Source organism: Mobula hypostoma, chromosome 8 (genome assembly GCF_963921235.1).
Source record: "Mobula hypostoma chromosome 8, sMobHyp1.1, whole genome shotgun sequence".
In the NCBI taxonomy this organism is placed as follows: domain Eukaryota; kingdom Metazoa; phylum Chordata; class Chondrichthyes; order Myliobatiformes; family Myliobatidae; genus Mobula; species Mobula hypostoma.
Window position 1 is genome coordinate 94,417,743 of NC_086104.1, and position 21,209 is coordinate 94,438,951.

The 21,209-nt window shown below is 38.1% G+C and overlaps 1 protein-coding gene across 6 annotated transcripts in view; it reads left to right on the top strand.

The window, feature by feature from the left end:
- Positions 1-21,209, top strand: part of map4k3a (mitogen-activated protein kinase kinase kinase kinase 3a) — a 272,080-nt gene that overhangs the window by 165,660 nt on the left and 85,211 nt on the right. For 4 of the 6 annotated variants that reach the window (XM_063056371.1, XM_063056372.1, XM_063056373.1 and 1 more), the window contains exon 13: positions 16,570-16,644. The exons of the other annotated variants lie outside the window; for them this stretch is intronic. In XM_063056371.1, coding sequence (XP_062912441.1) covers positions 16,570-16,644 — 75 coding nt within the window. The remainder of the gene's footprint in view (positions 1-16,569; positions 16,645-21,209) is intronic. 6 annotated transcript variants of the gene reach the window in all.

A 21,209-nucleotide genomic window follows, 5' to 3' on the forward strand; every position in this document is an offset into this window, starting at 1 on the left:
AAATCTGTTCAAATTTAAATGAAGAATCATGAAGGTTACTTCTAATTTTCTCCAGATTCAAACATAAAATCGTCTGAGAAAACCAAAAAAAGGTAGTTGGAGCATTAAGCTCTTTCCAATGTTGTAAAATACATCTTTTCGCCATTAAAGTAAGAAATGCAATCATTCTACGGGCTGAAGGGGAAAGATTACTAGAAATTTTAGGTAGTCCAAAGATAGCAGTAATAGGGTGAGGAGAGATATCTATATTTAATACCTTAGAAATAATATTGAAAATATCTCTCCAAAAGGTTTCCAAAGTAGGGCAAGACCAAAACATATGAGTTAAAGAGGCTATCTGCCCCGAACATCTATCACAGAAAGGATTAATATGCGAGTAAAAACGCGCTAACTTATCTTTGGACATATGTGCTCTATGCACCACTTTAAATTGAATTAGGGAATGTTTAGCACAAATAGAGGAAGTATTAACTAATTGTAAAATCTGCCCCCAATCATCCACAGAAATGGTAAGCCCCAATTCCTGTTCCCAATCTACCCTAATCTTATCAAATGGAGCTTTCCTGAGTTTCATAATAATATTATAAATCATAGCCGATGCACCTTTCTGACATGGATTAAGGTTAATTATCGAATCTAAAATATATATAGGAGGAAGCATTGGAAAGGAAGGAAGTATAGTACTTAGAAAATTTCTAACTTGTAAATATCTAAAAAAATGTATTCTTGATAGGTTATATTTATTAGATAATTGTTCAAAAGACATAAGGGAACCATCTAAAAATAAATCCAAAAACCGTAAAATACCCTTAGTCTTCCAAGTTTGAAAAGCGCGATCCGTAAAAGAGGGAGGAAAAAATATGTTACCTAAAATAGGAATCGCTAACCCGAATTGATTAAGATCAAAAAATTTTCTGAATTGAAACCAAATACGCAAAGCATATTTAACGATCGGGTTAGAGACCTGCTTAAGGCGTTTCGAATCAAAAGGAAGAGATGAACCTAAAATAGAACCAAGTGTATAACCCTGAACAGATTGTAATTCCAATGCTACCCATCTAGGAATAGATAGTATATCCCGGTCAAGTAACCAAAATTTCATATGTCGAATATTAATAGCCCAATAATAAAATCTAAAGTTAGGTAATGCTAAACCTCCATCTCTCTTAGCTTTCTGTAAATGTATTTTACCCAGTCTCGGATTCTTATTCTGCCAAATAAATGAAGAAATTTTAGAGTCGACTTTATCAAAAAAAGATTTAGGAACGAAAATTGGTAATGCCTGAAACACATATAAAAATTTTGGCAAAAAAAACATCTTAACTGCATTAATACGACCAATCAAAGTTAAATATAAAGGAAACCATTTAGATGAAAGTTGAGTAATATGGTCTATTAATGGTAAAAAGTTAGTCTTAAATAAATCTTTATGTTTACAAGTAATTTTAATCCCAAGATATGAAAGGTAATTATTAATCAATTTAAATGGAAATTTATAATATAAGGGAAGATGTTTATTAATCGGAAAAAGTTCACTCTTACTAAGATTTAATTTATAACCTGAGAAAAGACCAAATTGTGCTAATAACTCTAAAACAGCAGGAATAGATCTCTCAGGATTAGAAATATATAAAAGTAAATCATCAGCATAGAGTGATAATTTATGGGACTTTAATCCCCGAGTTATCCCAGTAATATTTGAAGATTCTCGAATAGCAATTGCAAGAGGTTCTAATGCAATATCAAATAATAGGGGACTAAGAGGACAGCCTTGTCGAGTACCACGAAAGAGAGGAAAAAAAGGTGAGTTTAAAGAGTTAGTACGAACCGAGGCTACAGGGGAGTGATATAACAGTTTAATCCAGGATATAAATTTCAGGCTAAAATTAAACATTTCAAGCACCTTAAATAAATAAGGCCATTCTACTCTATCAAAAGCTTTCTCGGCATCTAAAGAAATAACACACTCAGGAACATTTTGTGAGGGAGTATAAACGATATTTAACAATGTACGAATATTATAAAAAGAGTAACGACCTTTAATAAAACCCGTTTGGTCTTCCGAAATAATAGAAGGAAGTACTTTTTCTAGTCTATTTGCTAATAACTTAGAAAAGACTTTAGAATCAACATTTAATAAAGATATTGGTCTATAAGATGCACATTGAGCAGGGTCTTTATCCTTCTTTAGTATTAAAGAAATTGATGCTCTATTAAAAGATTCCGGAAGTTTACCAAGTTTCAAAGAAGCCTCAAAAACCTTATAGAGCCAGGGAATCAATAAAGAAGCAAAACATTTATAAAATTCAACGGTAAACCCATCAGGGCCAGGAGCTTTCCCCAGATTCATAGAAAAAATAACATTCTTAATCTCATCCATTGTAATGGAAGTATCTAATAAAGAAGACATATCCTGTGAAATCTGAGGAAAGTCTAACTTATCTAGAAAATCATTCATATATTTAGAATCTCGAGGAGACTCTGATTGATATAAAGAAGAATAAAAATCACAAAAGGTTTGATTAATCCCCACATGATCCAATATCAATCGATCATTTTGGTTATAAATCTGATTGATTTGAGATTTAACATAATTAGATTTCAATTGATTAGCCAGCAGCTTGCCAATTTTATCACTGTGAACATAAAAATCACTTCTTGTTTTCTTTAATTGGTTTACAATCGAGGACGAGAGTAGTAAACTGTGTTCCATTTGAAGTTCAGTTCTTTGTTTGTATAGCTCCTCAGAAGGAGCCATAACATATTTCTTATCAATTTCTTTAATCTTGTCCACAATTGCCATCTCCTCCTGCTTCTGTTTCTTCCTCAAAGCAACGGAATACGAAATAATCTGACCCCGAATATAGGCTTTAAAAGTGTCCCAAAGAGTGTTAACCGAAATATCTTCTGTATGGTTAATTATAAAAAAAAGCTCAATCTGTTCATTCATAAAATTAACAAAGTCCGAGTCCTGAAGCAACAGCGAATTAAAACGCCATTGTCTATTGTTTGGTATATTGGCCATAATTTTAATAGAAAGCTTAAGTGGAGCATGATCCGAAATGGTTATAGAATCATAATCACATTTAATCACTGAAGGAATGAGACGAGAATCAATAAAAAAATAATCAATTCTTGAATAGGAATGATGAACATGTGAAAAAAAGGAAAAATCTTTTTCCTGAGGATGCAGAAAACGCCAAATATCCGTCGACCCAGAATCAGTAAGGAAAAAATTAATCAAATTTGCAGATTTATTAGGTAAAGTCCGTAAAGGAGCTGAACGGTCCAAAGCTGGAGATAAACAGGTATTAAGATCTCCGCCCCAAGTCAATGAAAACTCGTTCAAATTCGGAAACTGATCAAACAATGATTTATAAAATTCCGGACAATCCATATTAGGAGCATAAACATTAACCAAAACTACTTTTTTATTAAATAGTAAACCACTAACCAATAAAAATCTACCATTCGGATCAGAGATAATATCCTGTTGTATAAAAGTAACTGAGGAATCTATAAAAATAGAGACGCCTCGAATCTTAGCATTGGAGTTCGAATGAAATTGTTGTCCCTTCCAGAATTTGAAAAAACGTAGTCTGTCCCCCCTCCGTACATGGGTCTCTTGTAAAAATAAAATTTGTGCTTTAAGTCTCCGGAACACTTTAAAAACTTTTTTTCTTTTAATAGGATGATTAAGACCATTAGTATTCTAGGAGACAAAATTAATAATAGACTCCATAAATCCTAAAGTCAACCCACAACAGGGAGGATTGACAATAGGCGCGACCCACAAACCCGGAGAGGGAACAGAACATACAAAAGATACCGGGGAAAAGGACGCAACCAGTACTTCAATAATGTATATAGCCCAAAGAAAAACAAACTAAAACGTGAAGCCCCTCCCGCCACCCCCCAGCCCAAGACCCCAAGGCAAAATCTAAAGCAGACCCGCCAGAAAGAAGCAAGCGCTAAAACTACCCCCATGACTTCCGGTATACGCTCCCTAAAAAAAAGGTATAAATATGAAAAGGATCAGCTAATTGTAAAACAATAAAAAAATAAGTAAAAAAAAGTTAGCTCAATTAGAATACACACAGAACAGAACAAAAGCCGGAAAATATATATTAAAAAAAAAACCACAATAAACCTCAAACTCATGAATAGACACAGCAACAAAAAAAATAGGATTATTAACATAAAGTGATTATAAAAAGCAAAACAGAATAAAATTTAAACAAAAACTACAAAATTTAAGGCCGCACAGGAAATACGTAAGATGACAAAAGGGAAGTAACCACCCAGAATCCCCTGGGAAAAGAAAGAAATGACGCAGTTAAAAAGAAAGTTTAGTAGCCATATTAAGAAATCGAAAGTAAACTTTTCTGCCCAAATAGGGCACAGAAAAGTTAAAACCAACCAATTCACAGCCTCCGATCGACGGAGAAAATTAAAAAGAAAGCAATTAAGATGTTGGAGATGAAAGTTGATCCAGATAACTCTGGGCATCCGATGGAGAATCAAAAAAACGAAGGGCTCCATCTGACATGCGAATCCTTAGACGTGCAGGGTACAGCAGCGCTGGTCTTAAATCCCTCTTATAGAATTCCGACATCACGGATCTGTAACGGACCAGTTGGTCCCAGATTGGTTTACTGAAATCTTCCACGAATCGGAACTTAAGATCTGAAAAATCAATGAAACCTTTAGATCGAGCAAATCGAAACAGTCTCTCCTTGTCTTGAAAGTAATGAAAACGTAAAATAACATGCCTAGGTCTATCTGACCTAGACGAGTATGATGGGATTCTGTGAACACGATCCAGTAGCGGTGGTTGGTCAGGAAATACAGTAGGGAATGCATCTTTTAAAAGTTGGGAGAAATATTTCATGGGGTTGTTACCTTCAGCGGCTTCCCTCACGCCAATCATTCGTAAATTCTGCCGTCGCATTCTAGATTCCAAGTCAGAGTTTTTAAAAGTCAAAAAGTCAAGTTTCTTCTTCATTACATTAATTGTTTCTTCGATTTTCCCCATCTTAAGCTCACTTTGTTGCGCGAATTTTTGAAGATCAGATATAGCCGACTGATGTTCCGCAATACATGTTTGCATCTTATCAATTAAACCGGCAATTTTCTGGAAATTAGTTGAGATTTCCGTATGAATCAGGTCTTTAACAGGGCCTGCAATTTCCGCACGAATCGTCTCCCTAACAGAGGTTGAAATTTCCCTCTGAATTAACTCCGATATCGCTTTCAAAGTCACCGGTGATTCAGTCGGAGGGAGATCCGTAGCTTTCGGTTTAACCGGAGGTTTACCATCCTTGCCGTCTTTCTCGTTCTTAGACATAGCAGATCTAAGTTCCATCCAGTTGTCGGAGAATTCAGTTTAATTCAAAGTATTGTAAGAGTTGATGCCTTAATGGTTAATTAAAGTATAGCTGACCATAGAGAAAAAAAACTCAGAGGTAATGGAGCGAGTCAAGAACGCGACTTCACTCCATGAGCGCTACCGGAAGTCTCCATTGATTTCAAGGTAAGTGTCAGCAGAGTACACCCAAGTTTGCATTTTCTCTTCCTGCTGTGCTCTTAACAATAGCATAATCATTTCCTTACTTGTCTACTTCAGCCTTTTTGCAGGCAAAGCAAAGGGCACTGTTTACTTTTTGAATATACTATCCTTGCCTGTTAGTTTGTAGTGGTTCATGCACCAGTACACCAAAGTCCCAAGTGTACTCGTGTAAAATACTACAAACTTGTCATGAGACTCCTTAATTTTGACCTTGTAGTATAATACAGATAATGAGGCATATCTTGGGAAAAGGGTAGAAAAATTTTGAAGGATGACTCAACAGTTAACACTTGTCTCTGAATCAAAGTGTAGGATTAAGTCACAATTCCAGGACTTGTGTGTAACAAGCCTCATTAAAGCTAAACGGAGGATTTCTTTGACTTCCTACATTGTGAAGGTGACTGAAATTTGAATCAATTTGTTTGTTGAGTTGGATGCAGAAGAGCCCATGACAATTATTTTTAATGATTAGATAGTTCATCTGTGATTCTGGCCCATTGTCTGTCAATGCTGCCAAATGCTTTTCATTTATTGTTCTTGGGGTATCACTGCGTGTCAATTGGCAATTGTGTTTCACAATGAAACCATTCAAAGAGAACAGTGTGCTTTTAGCGGTCTAGGCTGCAGAATGCTGTATAGTTTCGCAAGATCATGAATGCTTCCCTACAACATTATGCATTGTTTTATTTATACAGAGCAACAGCAATGTCAAATGGACAAAACATAAGGAAGACTTGAATTTGTATTGCACCTTTTACGTCCCTTTCTGGACACGCAATATCACTTATCAACCAATGAAATAATTTTGCAGTGCAGTCAGTACTCCAAGCAAAATGATGTTGCATTGACATGAGAGGGGAGATGGGGCAAGCAGTCACAAGAGGAATTTGTTTAATTTCGCTTCCAAAAGAGCACCTCTAACAGTTATGGTTACGGATCCCACAACTATCCCAAAATTATCACTAATGCATCCGCTATTTCTTGGGCTACTTCCTTAAGCACTCTAGGATGCAGACCATCTGGCCCTGGGGATTTATCTGCTTTCAATCCCTTCAATTTACCTAACACCACTTCCCTACTAACATGTATTTCGCTCAGTTCCTCCATCTCACTGGACCCTCTGTCCCCTACTATTTCTGGAAGATTATTTATCTCATCTCATCTCAGTTTCCTCTTCTTTACTGTGGACAGTAGATCTTCGTAGTGCCTCATGTGTTGGGTGATGGTTCTTTGTTCTTCATTGTTTGACACATGGTCTGTATAGGAGATGCTGAGGAGCCTCCTGAAGTATCTCATTTCTATTGCTTGGATATTTTGCAGTTCTGCTGTCAAAGTCCATGATTCACATGCATGCAAGAAAGTGGAGAGTGCAAGCGCATGTTTCAACTTGGATCTGAGAGTGATGTTGTTATCTCTCCAGATTAGTTTTAGTTTAGCTAGCATTGCTGTAATTTGGACTGTCCTTGCAAGGACTTCAGACTTTGATCCTTCTTGGTTGATGATGGCACCAAGATAATTGAGTCGTTTGACATTCTCTAGGTCTTGTCCACTGACTGATTTTTGTCATGATTGGCTCCTCACTGTTTCTCATCAGCTTGGTTTTCTCTGTGCTGATCTCCATGCCATATCTGGTAGATGTATTGTCCAGATGGTTCACAAGGCAGGCCAACTCATCCTCACTTCCTGCAAGCCCATCAATATCATTGGTGAACCTGAGGTTAGTCATGATCTCCCCTCTGATGCTGACTGTGGTAATATGGTCTTTGAGGGCATCTGCCATTATTTACTCTAGCAGAATGTTGAACAGCATGGATGAAAGGAGGCAGCCTTGCCGAACTCCAACTGATGTATGAAACCGCTCTCCAACTGTGCCTTGAACAAGTACCGCACCGCACTGCTAGCTTTGGTGTAGAGCTGCTTGATGGTTTGGATCAGCTTCTGGCCCAGATTGTATCTCTTCATTGTGGCCCAGAGTGTATCATGCCACACCCTATCAAATGCCTTGAAGTCTGTGAACATATGGAAGATGTCCTGTTGATGTTGGTTGTATTTCTCACATAGTACTCGGAGATTGAATTATCTGTTTTGTTGTACTATTTCCACTTCTGAATCCAGCCTGCTCTTTGGAAATTGTTTCTTCTGCCTGTGGTTTCTGCCTCTGACTGTGCAGTATGTTGTAAATGTGCATGGGACATTGGTCCAGATTTTGGGTTTGAAGTGGGAAGACCCTGGTGCAAATTCTGTCAGTTGGGCTACTGCTGATCCTGAAGTTTTGCTGGGACAGAATACTTCATAAATGGGGAACTTGAAGAATTGTTGCCCATCCTTCCCTGGAGGGAGTGGTGCTGAGTTGTCTTCTTGAATAGCTACAGTTAGTCTTCCTGTAAAGACTCTTGTATTATGCTGTTGGGCAAGGAGCGTCAGGGTTTGGAAGGATTGGTAGGATAGTCGTCCCCAAAGCTGTATATACATTTGCCATAGGTAGATTGGCTGCATTGTTTGTTCACTCAGTATGCAAGGCAGACCCAATATGGCCGTTGGTCCTTGAGGTCTCTTGGCTGGTTCTTTGTTGCTGCTGCTGAAGTTACTCTTGGTGATGGACATTCAAGTTTCCCTTTCCAGAGTAAGTTCTATATTCTGGCTTCCTCCTAGAGTACTTCTCAACATGGAGGAATACAATTCATCAGCTGAGGGAAGATGGGAGATGGTAATCTTGAGAAGGAGATGAAGTTTCCTTACCTGAATTTGACCTGATGCCTGAAACCTCATTGAATTGAATTCAATTGAATTGACTTTATTTCTTACATCTTTCACATACATGAGGATTGAAAATCTTTACGTTACATCTCCGTCTAAATGTGTAGTGTGCAATTTATAGTAATTTGTAATAAATAGTATGTACAACAGGACAGTCAATATAGCATAGAAATACACTGATACAATTGTGAGTTAATCAGTCTGATAGCCTGGTGGAAGAAGCTGTCCCGGAGCCTGTTGGTCCTGGCTTTATGCTGCGGTACCGTTTCCCAGATGGTAGCAGGGCAACAGTTTGTGGTTGGGGGTGACTCGGGCCCTCAATGATCCTTCAGGCCCTTTTAACACACCTGTCTCTGTAAACGTCCTGAATAGTGGGAAGTTCACATCTACAGATGCACCCCGAACTCCAGGCATGCTGACTGAGAGGCTCTTGTACCTCCTTCTCACAAGTACACACAGAACTGGGTCAGCCAAACATCCATTGGGTCCTTCATCACCTGTCTATGTTGGTGGCCTTTACATGTGGAGCAGAGGCCTGGACTGTAAATGTCCTTCATCACCCCTCCATGTTGCTGGATTTCAAGCTTAGAGCGGGGGCCAGACCTCCAACTTTTCCAACTCCCTGTCGCTAAGTCTTAATCTGACCTCTGACTCTCCTCTCTTTTCCCAATACTATCCCTACAAACTTTTTTAAAAAAAGCAGCCAAGTCTGAGCTGTAATCTTGGAGTTGGAGCTTCAAAGGGAAGAATATTAGGCAAAGATCCTGCTCCTTAATGGCCTTTCTCAGATGTGGAATTTGACCATGGAGGGAATGAGTGGATTCAGTTCACTGAACATGCTGGTTAAGTGTGTTTGTACGCCTTGGGGCTTGCCTTCTTTTGTCTGTTGCCAGCCTGGGTTAGTGACGTAAACCAGATTAGGAATGATTGTAGGTCAAATCTGTGGCGTTATGATACCTAAGTATATGTGTGGCTCAGTTACTTAACAAGCACATACCTGAAGGGGCTATGTCAGAAAACCTTTTGGTTTGAGCAGTTTTTTGGTGGCTCCTCTTGTGTTTTCTGCTCATTTGGATAATTTACCTTTCACGCATATGTGCTTGGCAATCAGATTATTTATATATACTGTATAAACCCGTGAATTCACATTCATTTTGTTGATCAGTGTATTCATGTCCCCTCTGTAAGTTGAAGATATTGAAACTTTCTAATTCAAGGTTCCTTTTTTCTGCAGTCCTGTACTTTCTGTCAGGATTTACTTCCTGCTCCCCTTCTGTTTACAGAGCAAACATGGGAATTCTAATAGATTTGGAATTTATGCCATGCAGCATTCATGGAGTCAGTGACTTGGGCTATATTTTTGTGTGGCAGTATGTTTATTGCTATCGTATGTTCTACATGTGCCTTGTGTTGTGTGTGACTGTGTTTTGCACCTTGGCCCCAAAGAAATGCTCTTTCATTTGGTTGTATTCATGGGTATTCGCGTATGGTTAAATGACAATTAAACTTGAACAATTCAAAATATGCTTTCAAGTGTCTGAAATAGTTGGGACACACTTTAAAAGTAGAGATCTTCAATATTTCTCTCCCCCCGCCCCCCAGAATTTGTGAAATAATGTGGGTGCTTAAAATGGATAATTTGGTGATATCAATTAGCTTTATTTTGGGGGTTCCCAACCTTTTTTATGCCATAGACCCCTAACATTAAACAAGGGGTCCATGGACCCCAGGTTGGGAATCCCTGCCCTATATAATTAAAGTGAACATTTTTTTTCAAAGCATGCTCCCTTTCACATGATAGCAAGATGACTGCTTCTTTCTCCCACTTCCCTTTAATATAAAATGTGTTTTCATTTTTAGTATGGGAGAGGGCGTTATATAATTGAGAAATTGGTTTACTTGGTATTAAACTGTAAGCTGAATTCAGAATCTTGAAAAATTCTAATTCTACTGTGGTAAGTCTGTATATCTACAACTCTGGTTAACATGATGTCATATCTAAAAAAGAGTCATTGTGTTCTAGGCTATGTTTGTCCTGCAGGGATTGAAAACTTTGTAATACACTTTTATGTGTGAATGAGAGGTAGGGTGTAAGACCTTTCTTTATCCACAGTTCAAATCTTTTATCTCCTCTGCTGGGAAGAAATTCGGTATCATTCGCACACCATCTGAAAAGTTTTAACATGTTATTGATTCCACATGAATTAGCCACCTTCTGCCATACTCTTAATTTGAGATTTATCAAGCTGTTTTTAATCTTTTCCAATTGGGCCATCAATCCTTTGTCCGCTATTGAGGCCTCTAGAGAAAACTGTCAATCAATCTAAATTCTATTTCCTTCTATCTGGCCTTATATTCCCTATTGCACCAATATAACAGAGGGGTTATCTGTGAAGCATAAAAATAATTTCTCTAACAAGGAAGTGCCATACCTCCTCCTTCCTTTCCTAACTGTAAGGTGTTAAGTCGGATTCTAGGTTTCTTAACTTGCCAGATAAAGCGGGAAATCCATTTGTCCCATTCCCTGATTTGATTATCGTCCACCTCCACAGGTAAAGTCCAGAAAAGGTAAAGTAACCGAGGGAGAATATTCATTTTTATGGTATTTATCCTTGAATTTAAACTTAAAAAGGGGATAAGATTCCACCTATGTATATCTGCTTTTATCTCTGAAATTAATGGCCCATAATTTACCTGTGACAATGTTGAAAGATCTTTTGGCAAGGTTATTCCTAAATATTTTAATGATTTAGCTTCCCACTTAAGATCATACGTATCCTGCAGTTTTTTGGATGCTGTATAATTTAAGGACAAAACCTGCGTTTTCTTTACATTAATTTTATAACCTGATATTTTCCTGAACTCATCCAACAGTGTAAGCAATCCTATAAATGATTTTTCTGGTTCACTCAAATAGACTAAAATGTCATCTGCGAATAACGCCACCTTCTGTTCAATCCCTGCCACCTTGATACCTTTTACAATTTAGCTCTGTCTTATTAGTTGGGCAAGAGATTCAATGTGTAGTGCAAAAAGGAGAAGAGAAATTGGGCATCCCTGTCTAGTTCCTCTCTCTAAAATAAGAGTCAGGGAGGTCCCCATTTATCTTAATTCGAGCTGTAGGGCTGTCATATAAAGTCTGGATTTCTTTAATAAACTTTTCTTGAAAGCCGAATCTTCCTAACACTCTGTATAGGAATACCCAACTAACTGAATCAAAAGCTTTCTCAGCGTCTAATCCCACTACCATTGTCTCTGTCCAATTCTTAATAACCCGTTCTAATATGTGTAAAATTCTCCTTATGTTGTCCTGAGTTTATCTTTGCTGAGTAAATCCAGTCTGGTCTAAGTGGATGAGGCCAGGTAGAAGCTTTTCCAGTCTGCGTGCTAATATAGATGTAAATAATTTGTAGTCCAAATTAAAAACACTGATTGGCCGGTAATTACCGCATTCTAGTTTATCTTTACCCTCTTTAGGAATAACTGAGATAATGGCCTCTCTCCAGGAAGGTGGAATTTCTCCTCTCTGTAAGATCTAATTAAAGGTGTTAAGTATTAATCAAACTAACTGTGACTTCAGCGATTTGTACCACTCTGAGGTAAACCCATCAGAGCCTGGAGACTTTCCGGCCTTTAATCTAGAGATGGCCCTGTTCAGTTCTTTGGCAGTTACTGGTTCTAATAGGCATTCATTCTGTAAATCTGTGAGCTTGGGTAGATCTAAAGAATTCAGGCAAGTGTCTATATAGGGCTCATTGGAGGCCCGGGGTTGAGAGTACAGCTCTCAATAATATGTTTCAAAACTCTCTTGAATTTTCCCTATTGTATTCTCCACAAGCTTTGTTTTTGAGGTACATTTAAATTTTCAGATGGCTTTGAAGAAGATCAGTTTAAGAGGTTGGTCAGCAAGATCAGAGCTGAGTCATAGAACACTATAGCATCAAAACAGCCCCTTTAGTCCAACTAGACTGTGCCAACCTGTTTTTCTGCATAATCCCATCTATCTGTATCCAGACCACAGCCCTCCCTCCATACCTTTCTCATTCATGTACCTACCCAGACTTATCTCAATTGTTGCAATTGAACCCTCTTCTACCAGTCCTGCTGGCAGCTTGTTCCACACTTGCACCTCTGAGTGAAGAAGTTCCCCCCCCAAGTTCCTTCTAATATTTCACTTTCCACCCTTAGCCTATGACCTTAGTTCTAGTCTCACCCTCAGAGGAAAAAACCTAATTCGATTAACCCTGTCTGTACCCCTCAGAATTTTGTATATCAAATCTCCCCTCATTTTCCTACACTTCAGGGAATAAAGTCTGAACCTAACCTATTCAGTGTGTCCCTATAACTGAAGTCTTGGCAACATCCTTGAGAATTTTCTCGGGACTTGTAAATTTTCCTGTTGGTAGGTGACCAGAAATGCAAAATATGCTCCAATTTAGGCTTCTAATTACTATCATCAGGGAGAATGTACAGGAGTCTGAAGATGAATACTCAACGTTACTTCTGTCATTTGCCCTGTCTCATCCTTCGTGATCCAGTATTACACCCTCTCTGGTTGGGAACTCTAACACATTTGACAAACTCTATCCCATCCAGTCCTTTTATACTCTGAATCCTAGTCAATATGCAACAAGTTACAATCACCTACTATCAGAACCTTTCTTGCAGTTCTCTGCTATCTCTCTACCCATTTTCTCCTCTAAATCCCACAGATTATTGGGAGGTCTATAGTAAAATCCTATTAACATGGTCACCCCTTTCTTATTCCTCAGTTGCATTCATATTACCTCAGTACATGAACCCTCCAGCCTCTTCTCTGAGCACTGCCATGACAGGGAATGGGTAAGCGGGGAACCAGAAAGAGAAATGGAAAAAGAGTAATGGAAATGGAGATTGAGCTGCCAGTCCTACCCTCCCAATGACCAGGTCTTACTGATGTCTATAACGTTGTAATTCCATGTGCTTATCCATGCTCCAAGTTTATTTGCATTACTTGCAATACTTCTTCATTGAGATGTATGCAGCTCTGAATACTAGTCCTACCATGCTCAGCCTTTCACGTTCTGTCTTTTCATTTAGAGTTAACACGTGCTATCCCTACAGCCCCTCCACTTGCTGACCTGCCACTCTGGAAGGTCACCCAGTGACCTGCATCGTGCAACTCAGGAGTAACTGCCTGACTGTACTCTTGTCAATGAACTCCTCTGTCTCCTAAATGCTCGAGCTCCAATTCCCTAGCACAGTCAGTAAGTAGTTGCAGCCAGATGCACTTCTTGCAGGTGTAATTATCAGAAAAAGGATGCTGGAGGACCTCCTGTCTTCCCAAATCCCACTAGAGGAGCATTCCACTCATTCCCATTGCTCTAATTGGAGTGCAGAAGAAAGGAAGAGAAACTTACCAGAACCTCATCTTAACCTTTGCCTCTTCTTGCCCAAACCTCTTGAGCCAGTGCCTCAGCTCTGTACTTTAACCCTGTTCACTTCAACAATACCGCTCTACTTGAACCTAACTTCCTTTTATTGGCCCTTAGCAATTCAAGGATAATCTATCAACTTTATTCACCATATAGGTATTAGGAATTTGCTCTGTTGTGTTGGTCAGGGTGGAACGTGCAACAAAATGCAGCAATGTTCAACAGTTATAAAGAATAAAGAATGATATAAACAAAGTTAGAGGTTAAAGTATGAAAATGGAATAAAATGTGCATAAATACATAAATACTAGCATATATTTACAATATAAACAATATTATAAAAAGTGTTTTAAATTGTTTGCAGTGCAGTGACAAAAGGAAGTTTGGTGATGTCTGTCATAACTTTAGTTTTTGCTTGGAGCCTCCTGAGGTTGAGCAGTTTCCCATCAGTGCAGAATCTGATGCCGATGCCTACGTCACTGTCTGTAAAGGCATCAGTCAGCATGGTAGAAAACACCAGACTAAATAGCATTGGCACCAAGATTGCAGGCCATCATGGAATTGCAGCACCATGCCGATGAATTTCCTTGGACATTGCTCTTCCACAGATCCTCCCTGCTAACTATGTTGAAAGCCTTAGATCGACATAGCTGGAATAAAGTTCAGTGTTTTGCTCCTGACATTTCTCTTGCAGCAAACACCATGTCGATAGTCCCGTGCTCTTTCTGGAATCCACACTAACTCTCTGGTAGGAGACCATGTCAAGGTGTGATGTGAGACGGTTGAGAAGAACCCTGGCGAAGATCTTGGCTGTGACAGCCAGCAAGAATATTCCCTGATAGTTGTTGCAGGAATGTCTGTTTCCCTTTCTCTTACACAGGTGGATGATAGATGTGTCTTTAAATTCCTGTGAAATTGTCTCTTACTACCACGATTTGTAAGAGCTGCTGGAGCTTTTCTGTTAGCACTGCACCATCTTCGGTGTAGGCTTCGGCTGGTATTGACTGCTGCCAGTCACCTTTTCTGCTGACTTGACAGTTCACTGTAGTTTACATATTGTAAGAGGATGCTGCACCAAGCCGAACAGTAATGGCTGATGTGAGGATACTTTATGATGACAGTGTAGAGTTGGGATTTTACCAGCTGCTGCAAGAAGTACATCCTCTCTTGAGCCTTAATTACCCAGTCAATTTACAATTAACAATTCACAGTTGCACCTCTTTTAGACTGTTACTATTTGAAACTGAAAAGACACAGCTTTTTAAACCCACCATCTTTCACTCCATGTAACAGCTCCTGGCACCTGAAACTGCATATTGAATTCAGGGTAATGAATTGTGCAGGGTTGAGGAGGGTTTGTCAGACAGAAAGCAAAGTATGAGAATAAATTAGGCTTTCTTGGGTTGACAGATTGTGATTAGTGGGGTATTATAGGGATTGTCCCTGCTATCTATGTTGTATATCAACAATTTGGTTGAAGGCACTATGAAATCATAGCATGGGTAGTCCATTGGGAGGAGGCCATTTGGCATTGGTCTCTACCAGTGGGACTCATTAGTTCCACCCATCCCCCAACCACTAGTCAATTCTGTAGTTTTGCAAATTTTTCCACGTCATAGATATATCTGGTTCTTCCTGAAGACTGCAATGGAATCTGCCTCCACAACCAATGCAGACTGTGTTACAGATTCCAACTGCACTGGATAAAGAGAAAGGAATTTCCTGGTAACTTTTAATTCATTTTACCTTTATCTCATACCTGTGAGGGCTAGTGCTGAATTCCTCTGCCAAAAGGAGCAATCTCTCAATACTCACCCCTTGGCATTTTACATACTTGTGTCTGATTTTCCCCTTTGCTTTCTCTAAAAGAAACTCCAGTCCTTCAAATTTATCTTTGTAACTGCAATCCCATCATAAATCTTCTCTGGACTCCATATTCTTCCTATAATGATGTGACCAGAATTGGGCCTGGTAGTCCATTTGGACCAGTGTTTATAAACTTTCAGCAGTCTCCTTTTGCATTTCCACTGTTGATAAAGCCCAGAATTGTGTGCCTTATTACCTTCTCAACCTGTCTTGCCATTTTCAATACCTTGGGGATTGATACACTTCCTAAAACAACATACACTATGTTGTATTGCTTCACCTCATTTTTCCTACCAAAATACATCACCTCACATTTCCCCACATTATACTCCATGTGCCATACGTATTCTAGCAGCTTGTTGTAATTTATCACTATCAAGTTTGCAGTTTACTGCCGTTATTTCATATTACCTAGCTTGCTTTCTGATACAGTTAGATTGTGATCAGATAGGAAGATATAAGGAGGCTTAAAAGAGGGCAAACACATGGCAGATGGAATATAATGTGGGAAAACTGCACAGAGCAGAAAGTGGAGTAATTTCTAAATGGATACAAATTGGGAAAAGTTGTTTTTCAGTGGGATATTCTTATACACAATTTGTAAATGAAAGGACAGTCTTTGGTACAATTTTATGCTTTGTTGCAAACGAAGCTGCAAATCACTCCCCTCTGACCTGAGAGCCTCTATTTCAGATACTTCAAATCTGAGTTTGGCATTTCAAAATCAGACTTTGTTTGAGAAAGATCTTCAAATCTAATTTAACTTCTTTGTTTAAATGTTTGTGAGCGCTGGTGTTCTTGTATGTGGTTAATACAGTTGGTAATATAAACCTCTTTAAATTGGACACTGCATTACAATGGCTTTTCCACTCATTTTTGATGTAATTAACTTTATTTGTAGAAGAAGTCACATCCTCATTTATTGTGATTGTTCTGATTTTTTTTCCTGTTCTCCCAACTCAGCTAAAATTTTTGGGAATCTTTTCACCTGCTTCTCCTCTTGCACGCCGAGCCGCACGTTTTGCTGCTCGTAATAAGGTACTTTGTTGATATCCCGCAGAGCATTCCATTAACCTCGGCTGTGTATTTGCTTACTTGAAGCTTACTGCTGCCAGCCTATCGCTGCAGATATACAGCTGTTTAAAAAGGATCGGTCTTCTAATCAACTCATTTGATAGTCCTCCCAGGCCATACAATAGTTATAAAATTAGAATCATGCTTTTAACTAGCTTGTTTGCAGCAAAACTCAGATCTAAAAACGCTTGCACTGACAATGCTACTGCAAATTTAATACTTTGTTTAGAAAAATGCAAGCATTCCAAACCTTATTACAAACTTAAACTAATTCTAATCCTTATATCAGGGTTTAACCAGGTCTCAAATATAAGTTTGTATTAAAGTTTTTAACCACTATATTCTACTAAATACATTTGAAATATGTTGCATATAGTTAATAGTGTAAAAAAAAACTACCAAGCTTTTATGATGCTTAAAAATTTCTGTGTGATGCATTGGAATGTTTATGCTTTGGTCAAATTATTTGAGTCAATTATGACTTTATATGGATTTGGCTAATGGAATAAAATTCTGGCATATTTTCTTTCCATCTCAAGACTAATGTTTATTTTAAGCAATAGAACAAAATATTTTTCTATCTATGACATCACCTTGTTAAAGATTTCTGATATTGTAACTTGTCACATTTCTTAAAAGGAATACAATGCATGGTAAAGTGTGGACTTTAGGACAATGCTGTGGTGTCCTTGTTCTCCATCTTTCTTTTGTGTTACTTTTTTGTGAAGGTTGTAGAACTTTTTGGAAGAAGTATTGGAGTAATCTTTTGTTATTAAAAATGAAGAGAACTTGTTCGCAAATTATTTCTCTATCAGTAGAAATAGGCTGTATCAATTATCCTTAACTTTAATAAATCAATTATTGTGTGTGAAATATGGCTACTTGTAATATTGGTATTAAAGTTAAATGTAAGTTTTTTTAAAAAAACTAAAATGATTTAATACCTACAGAGCAATATTGTTTAATTAGACCCAAAATAGAGTAATTGAGTCATAGAATACAGCACAGAAACAGGCCCTTACAACTGGATGATAGCACTACATACCCCCTCATCTTTGTACTTATCCAAATTTCTCTTAAATGTATGTGCAAAACGTTTTTTCCCCATCCATCTCAACCTGTTCCAAACACATTGCTATGAATTTAGGAGTCTAAAAAGTTTCTGCATTTATGATCTTGATCAGTTGGATGTTGATATTCCCAGATAGGATCAGCCCTGGAGTATTAGTTTTCTCTTGAGTTTTTTTTGTAATTTCTGGGACAAATAACGCCTCTTATTTGCTGTATCATTTGGTAGCATTAATGATGTAATTAAAATATCTGAGCAAGTAGTTGTGAGGAATGGAGATTTGGATATAAAACTAATCAACTCAAGGTTTGGATATTAAACTAATCAGCTGGTCCTCTTGAAATGTCCATTTGTATCACTTGGCTTCATACACTCAAGTGCATCTGCATATACATAACTACAGACAAATGTCCAAGTAATGCAGTTGTTCTGTTTTGTCAATGAAACTTTGCTTGTGATTGAGTTGGAATGACTGTCTTGCTGTAAAATTGCTATGATGAAAACTATATGAATTTTTAATAAGTTAGAATCACAATAAAAATGTAGAGTTATAACAAATGCTTGAAAAGTAAAATTTGTAGCTTGTTAGTTCTGGCACATTAATTTAGAGGTGATTGGAAAACAGTTCATCCTTGCTTGGATATTCATCCCCAGTTAGTAGCAGCAGATGTGCAATGTAGTTGTGTCAATATGTTGTTCTCTATAAGACATTAAGACACAGGAGCAGAATTAGGCCATTCAGTCCATCGAATACATTCTGCCATTAGATCATTTCTGATTTATTTGCTCTCTCAACCTCATTCTTCTGCCTTCTCCCTGTAACCTTTGACACCCTTACTAATCAAGAACTTACCAACTTTCGCTTTAAATATGCCCAATGACTTGGCTTCCACAGTGGTCTGTAGCAATGAAATCTACAGATTTATCACCATCTGGCTAAAGAATTTTTCCTCGTCTCTATTCTAAAGGGATGTTCTTGTTTTCTGAAGCTGCTCCCTCTGGTCCTAGACTGTCCTGCTGTTGGAAGCATCCTCTTCATGTCCACTTTATCTAGGCTTTTTAATATTGAGTAGGTTTCAATGAGATCCCTCCCTCATTTTTCTGAACTCCAGCAAATACAGGCCCAGATCTACCAAATGCTCCTCATATGTTAACCATTTCATTTCTGAGATCATTCTTGTTAACCTCCTCTGGATCCTCTCCAATGCCAGTGCATCCTTTCTTAGATATGGGGTCCAAAACTGCTCACACGCTCCAAAAGTGACCTGACCAAAACATTATAAAGCCTCAGAACTACATCTTTGCCTTTATATTTTAGTCCTTTTGAAATGAATGCCAACATTACATTCGCTTTACTTACTACTGACTCAACCTGCAAGATAACCCTTAGGGAATCCTGCACTACAACTCCTAAGTCCCTTTGCAGTTTCAATTTCTGGGTTTGTTCTCCGTTTGGTAAGTAGTCCAGACACCCTTATTCCTTCTACCAAAGTGCATGAATAAAGAATTCCCTACACTGTATTCCATCTGCCACTTCTTTTGCCCGTTCTCCTAATCTGCCGAAGTCTTTCTGCAGACCCCCTGCCTCCTCAACACTACTTGCCCTTCGACCTATCTTTGTCTTGTCTGCACACTTGGCCACAAAGCCATAATTCCTTCATCCAGATCATTTAAAGTTTAATGTGAAGGTAGTGTAACCGATACCAACCTCTGTGGAACACCGCTAGTCACCTGCAGTCAAGCAGAATAAGCCCCTTTATCTCTCATATTCGCTAGTATGGTCAGTGGAGTAAATTAAGAAGATATTTACTGTGCTTAATGCTCTTAGAAGCAGGTAATTTTTCTTTATATAGGTTACAGGGGATGAGTTCCCAGGAGTTTATCTACTAAAATATATGGTCCATAAGATCGCAAACAACAGGAATTCTGCAGATGCAAGTCCATAAGATTTTATTTTTAAAAAAATTGTACTATATATTGAACGCAGCCATTTCTTGAATGGGCTCCCCCTGAAGAATAATGGAGATGTGAGCTTGAATCAATTGTATGTTTAACAAAATAAACAAAGTTAACGTGTCATATCAACTTTCCTGCAGTTAATTGTGATGAATGCACATCAGTTGGCAAACTCAAAACACTTGGGCAGTGAAGTGAAACTTAATCTATTTTTTTTGCTTTGAGAGTTTGTGCCAAATGATAGTTTGTATTGAATTTGACTCTACTTCTTCCTGCATTTTATATTGAACCTTAACATTATTTTGCATTGCATAATAATTTCCTTGAGAAAATGTGGCATCCACTATTTGCTAAAACACAGTTTAAAGTATATTGCTTTGGTGCATGAATTGTATACAAATATGTTAATATCCTTGTGTCACTATACTGCTTGCATATTTAACATTCCTTCCTCCATTCTGGAAACATTGGATTGATCTAAATCTATTTGTGCAGTCATATCTAGTTTTAACTTGGTGAAAATTTGTGGTACGTTAAGCCAGTGTAAAGTACCAGATTGAACTGTTTTTTTTTATCCCAGTGTGACTGATTTGTAAAGAAACATGAACATTTGCTGCCTGTATTTTGAGAGCGTTCTTAATTGCTTTTATTTGTTTGATTTCTGTTCTTTTGATGAAAAGCTGTTCAAACAGGGTTGATTAAAAATGCTGAAAATTTGAAAACTGCAGATGCTTCAAACCTGAAAGAGATTGTTGATGTAATTAACATTTAAAGTGATTGCACTATTATGTAAACAACAGGAATTCTGCAGATGCTGGAAATTCAAGCAACACACATAAAAGTTGCTGGTGAAGGCAGCAGGCCAGGCAGCATCTCTAGGAAGAAGTGCAGTCGACGTTTCAGGTCGAGACCCTTCGTCAGGACTAACTGAAGGATTCAGTTAGTCCTGACGAAGGGTCTCGGCCTGAAACGTCGACTGCACCTCTTCCTAGAGATGTTGCCTGGCCTGCTGCGTTCACCAGCTACCTTTATGTGTGTTGCACTATTACGTAGTGAGTCATTATGAATTGAAGTCAATAGCAGGTTGTTTGTGATGTGTATGGTGTAGTCCCAAATACACTTTGATTCAATTGCAGATCTACTTAGGATACTGGGTGTACTAAAATATTAAAATGGGCCAATTTCTTCCTTTCATTAAAAATAGCATTTTGATAGTTGTAATGGAAGGGAAGGCAACACTTTTGATCGTTCTCCCCTTACTGTTTATGCTGGTCTTTTGTCTCCTTTACTTCTAGCCAATTTTATGCGCTCCACCTCATGATGTTTTACGAGGAGTGATCAGATCAACCAAATGTATATTCACTGGAGTTTAGGCAACAGGATCTCATTGAAATGTTCAAAAAATTCAGGCATAACTGCTGCAGGAAAACTGGCTGGGGGTCGAGAATGAGAGCTCACATACTTGGGGAAATTGGGTAACGCATTTAGGAGAACCAGTGGGAAA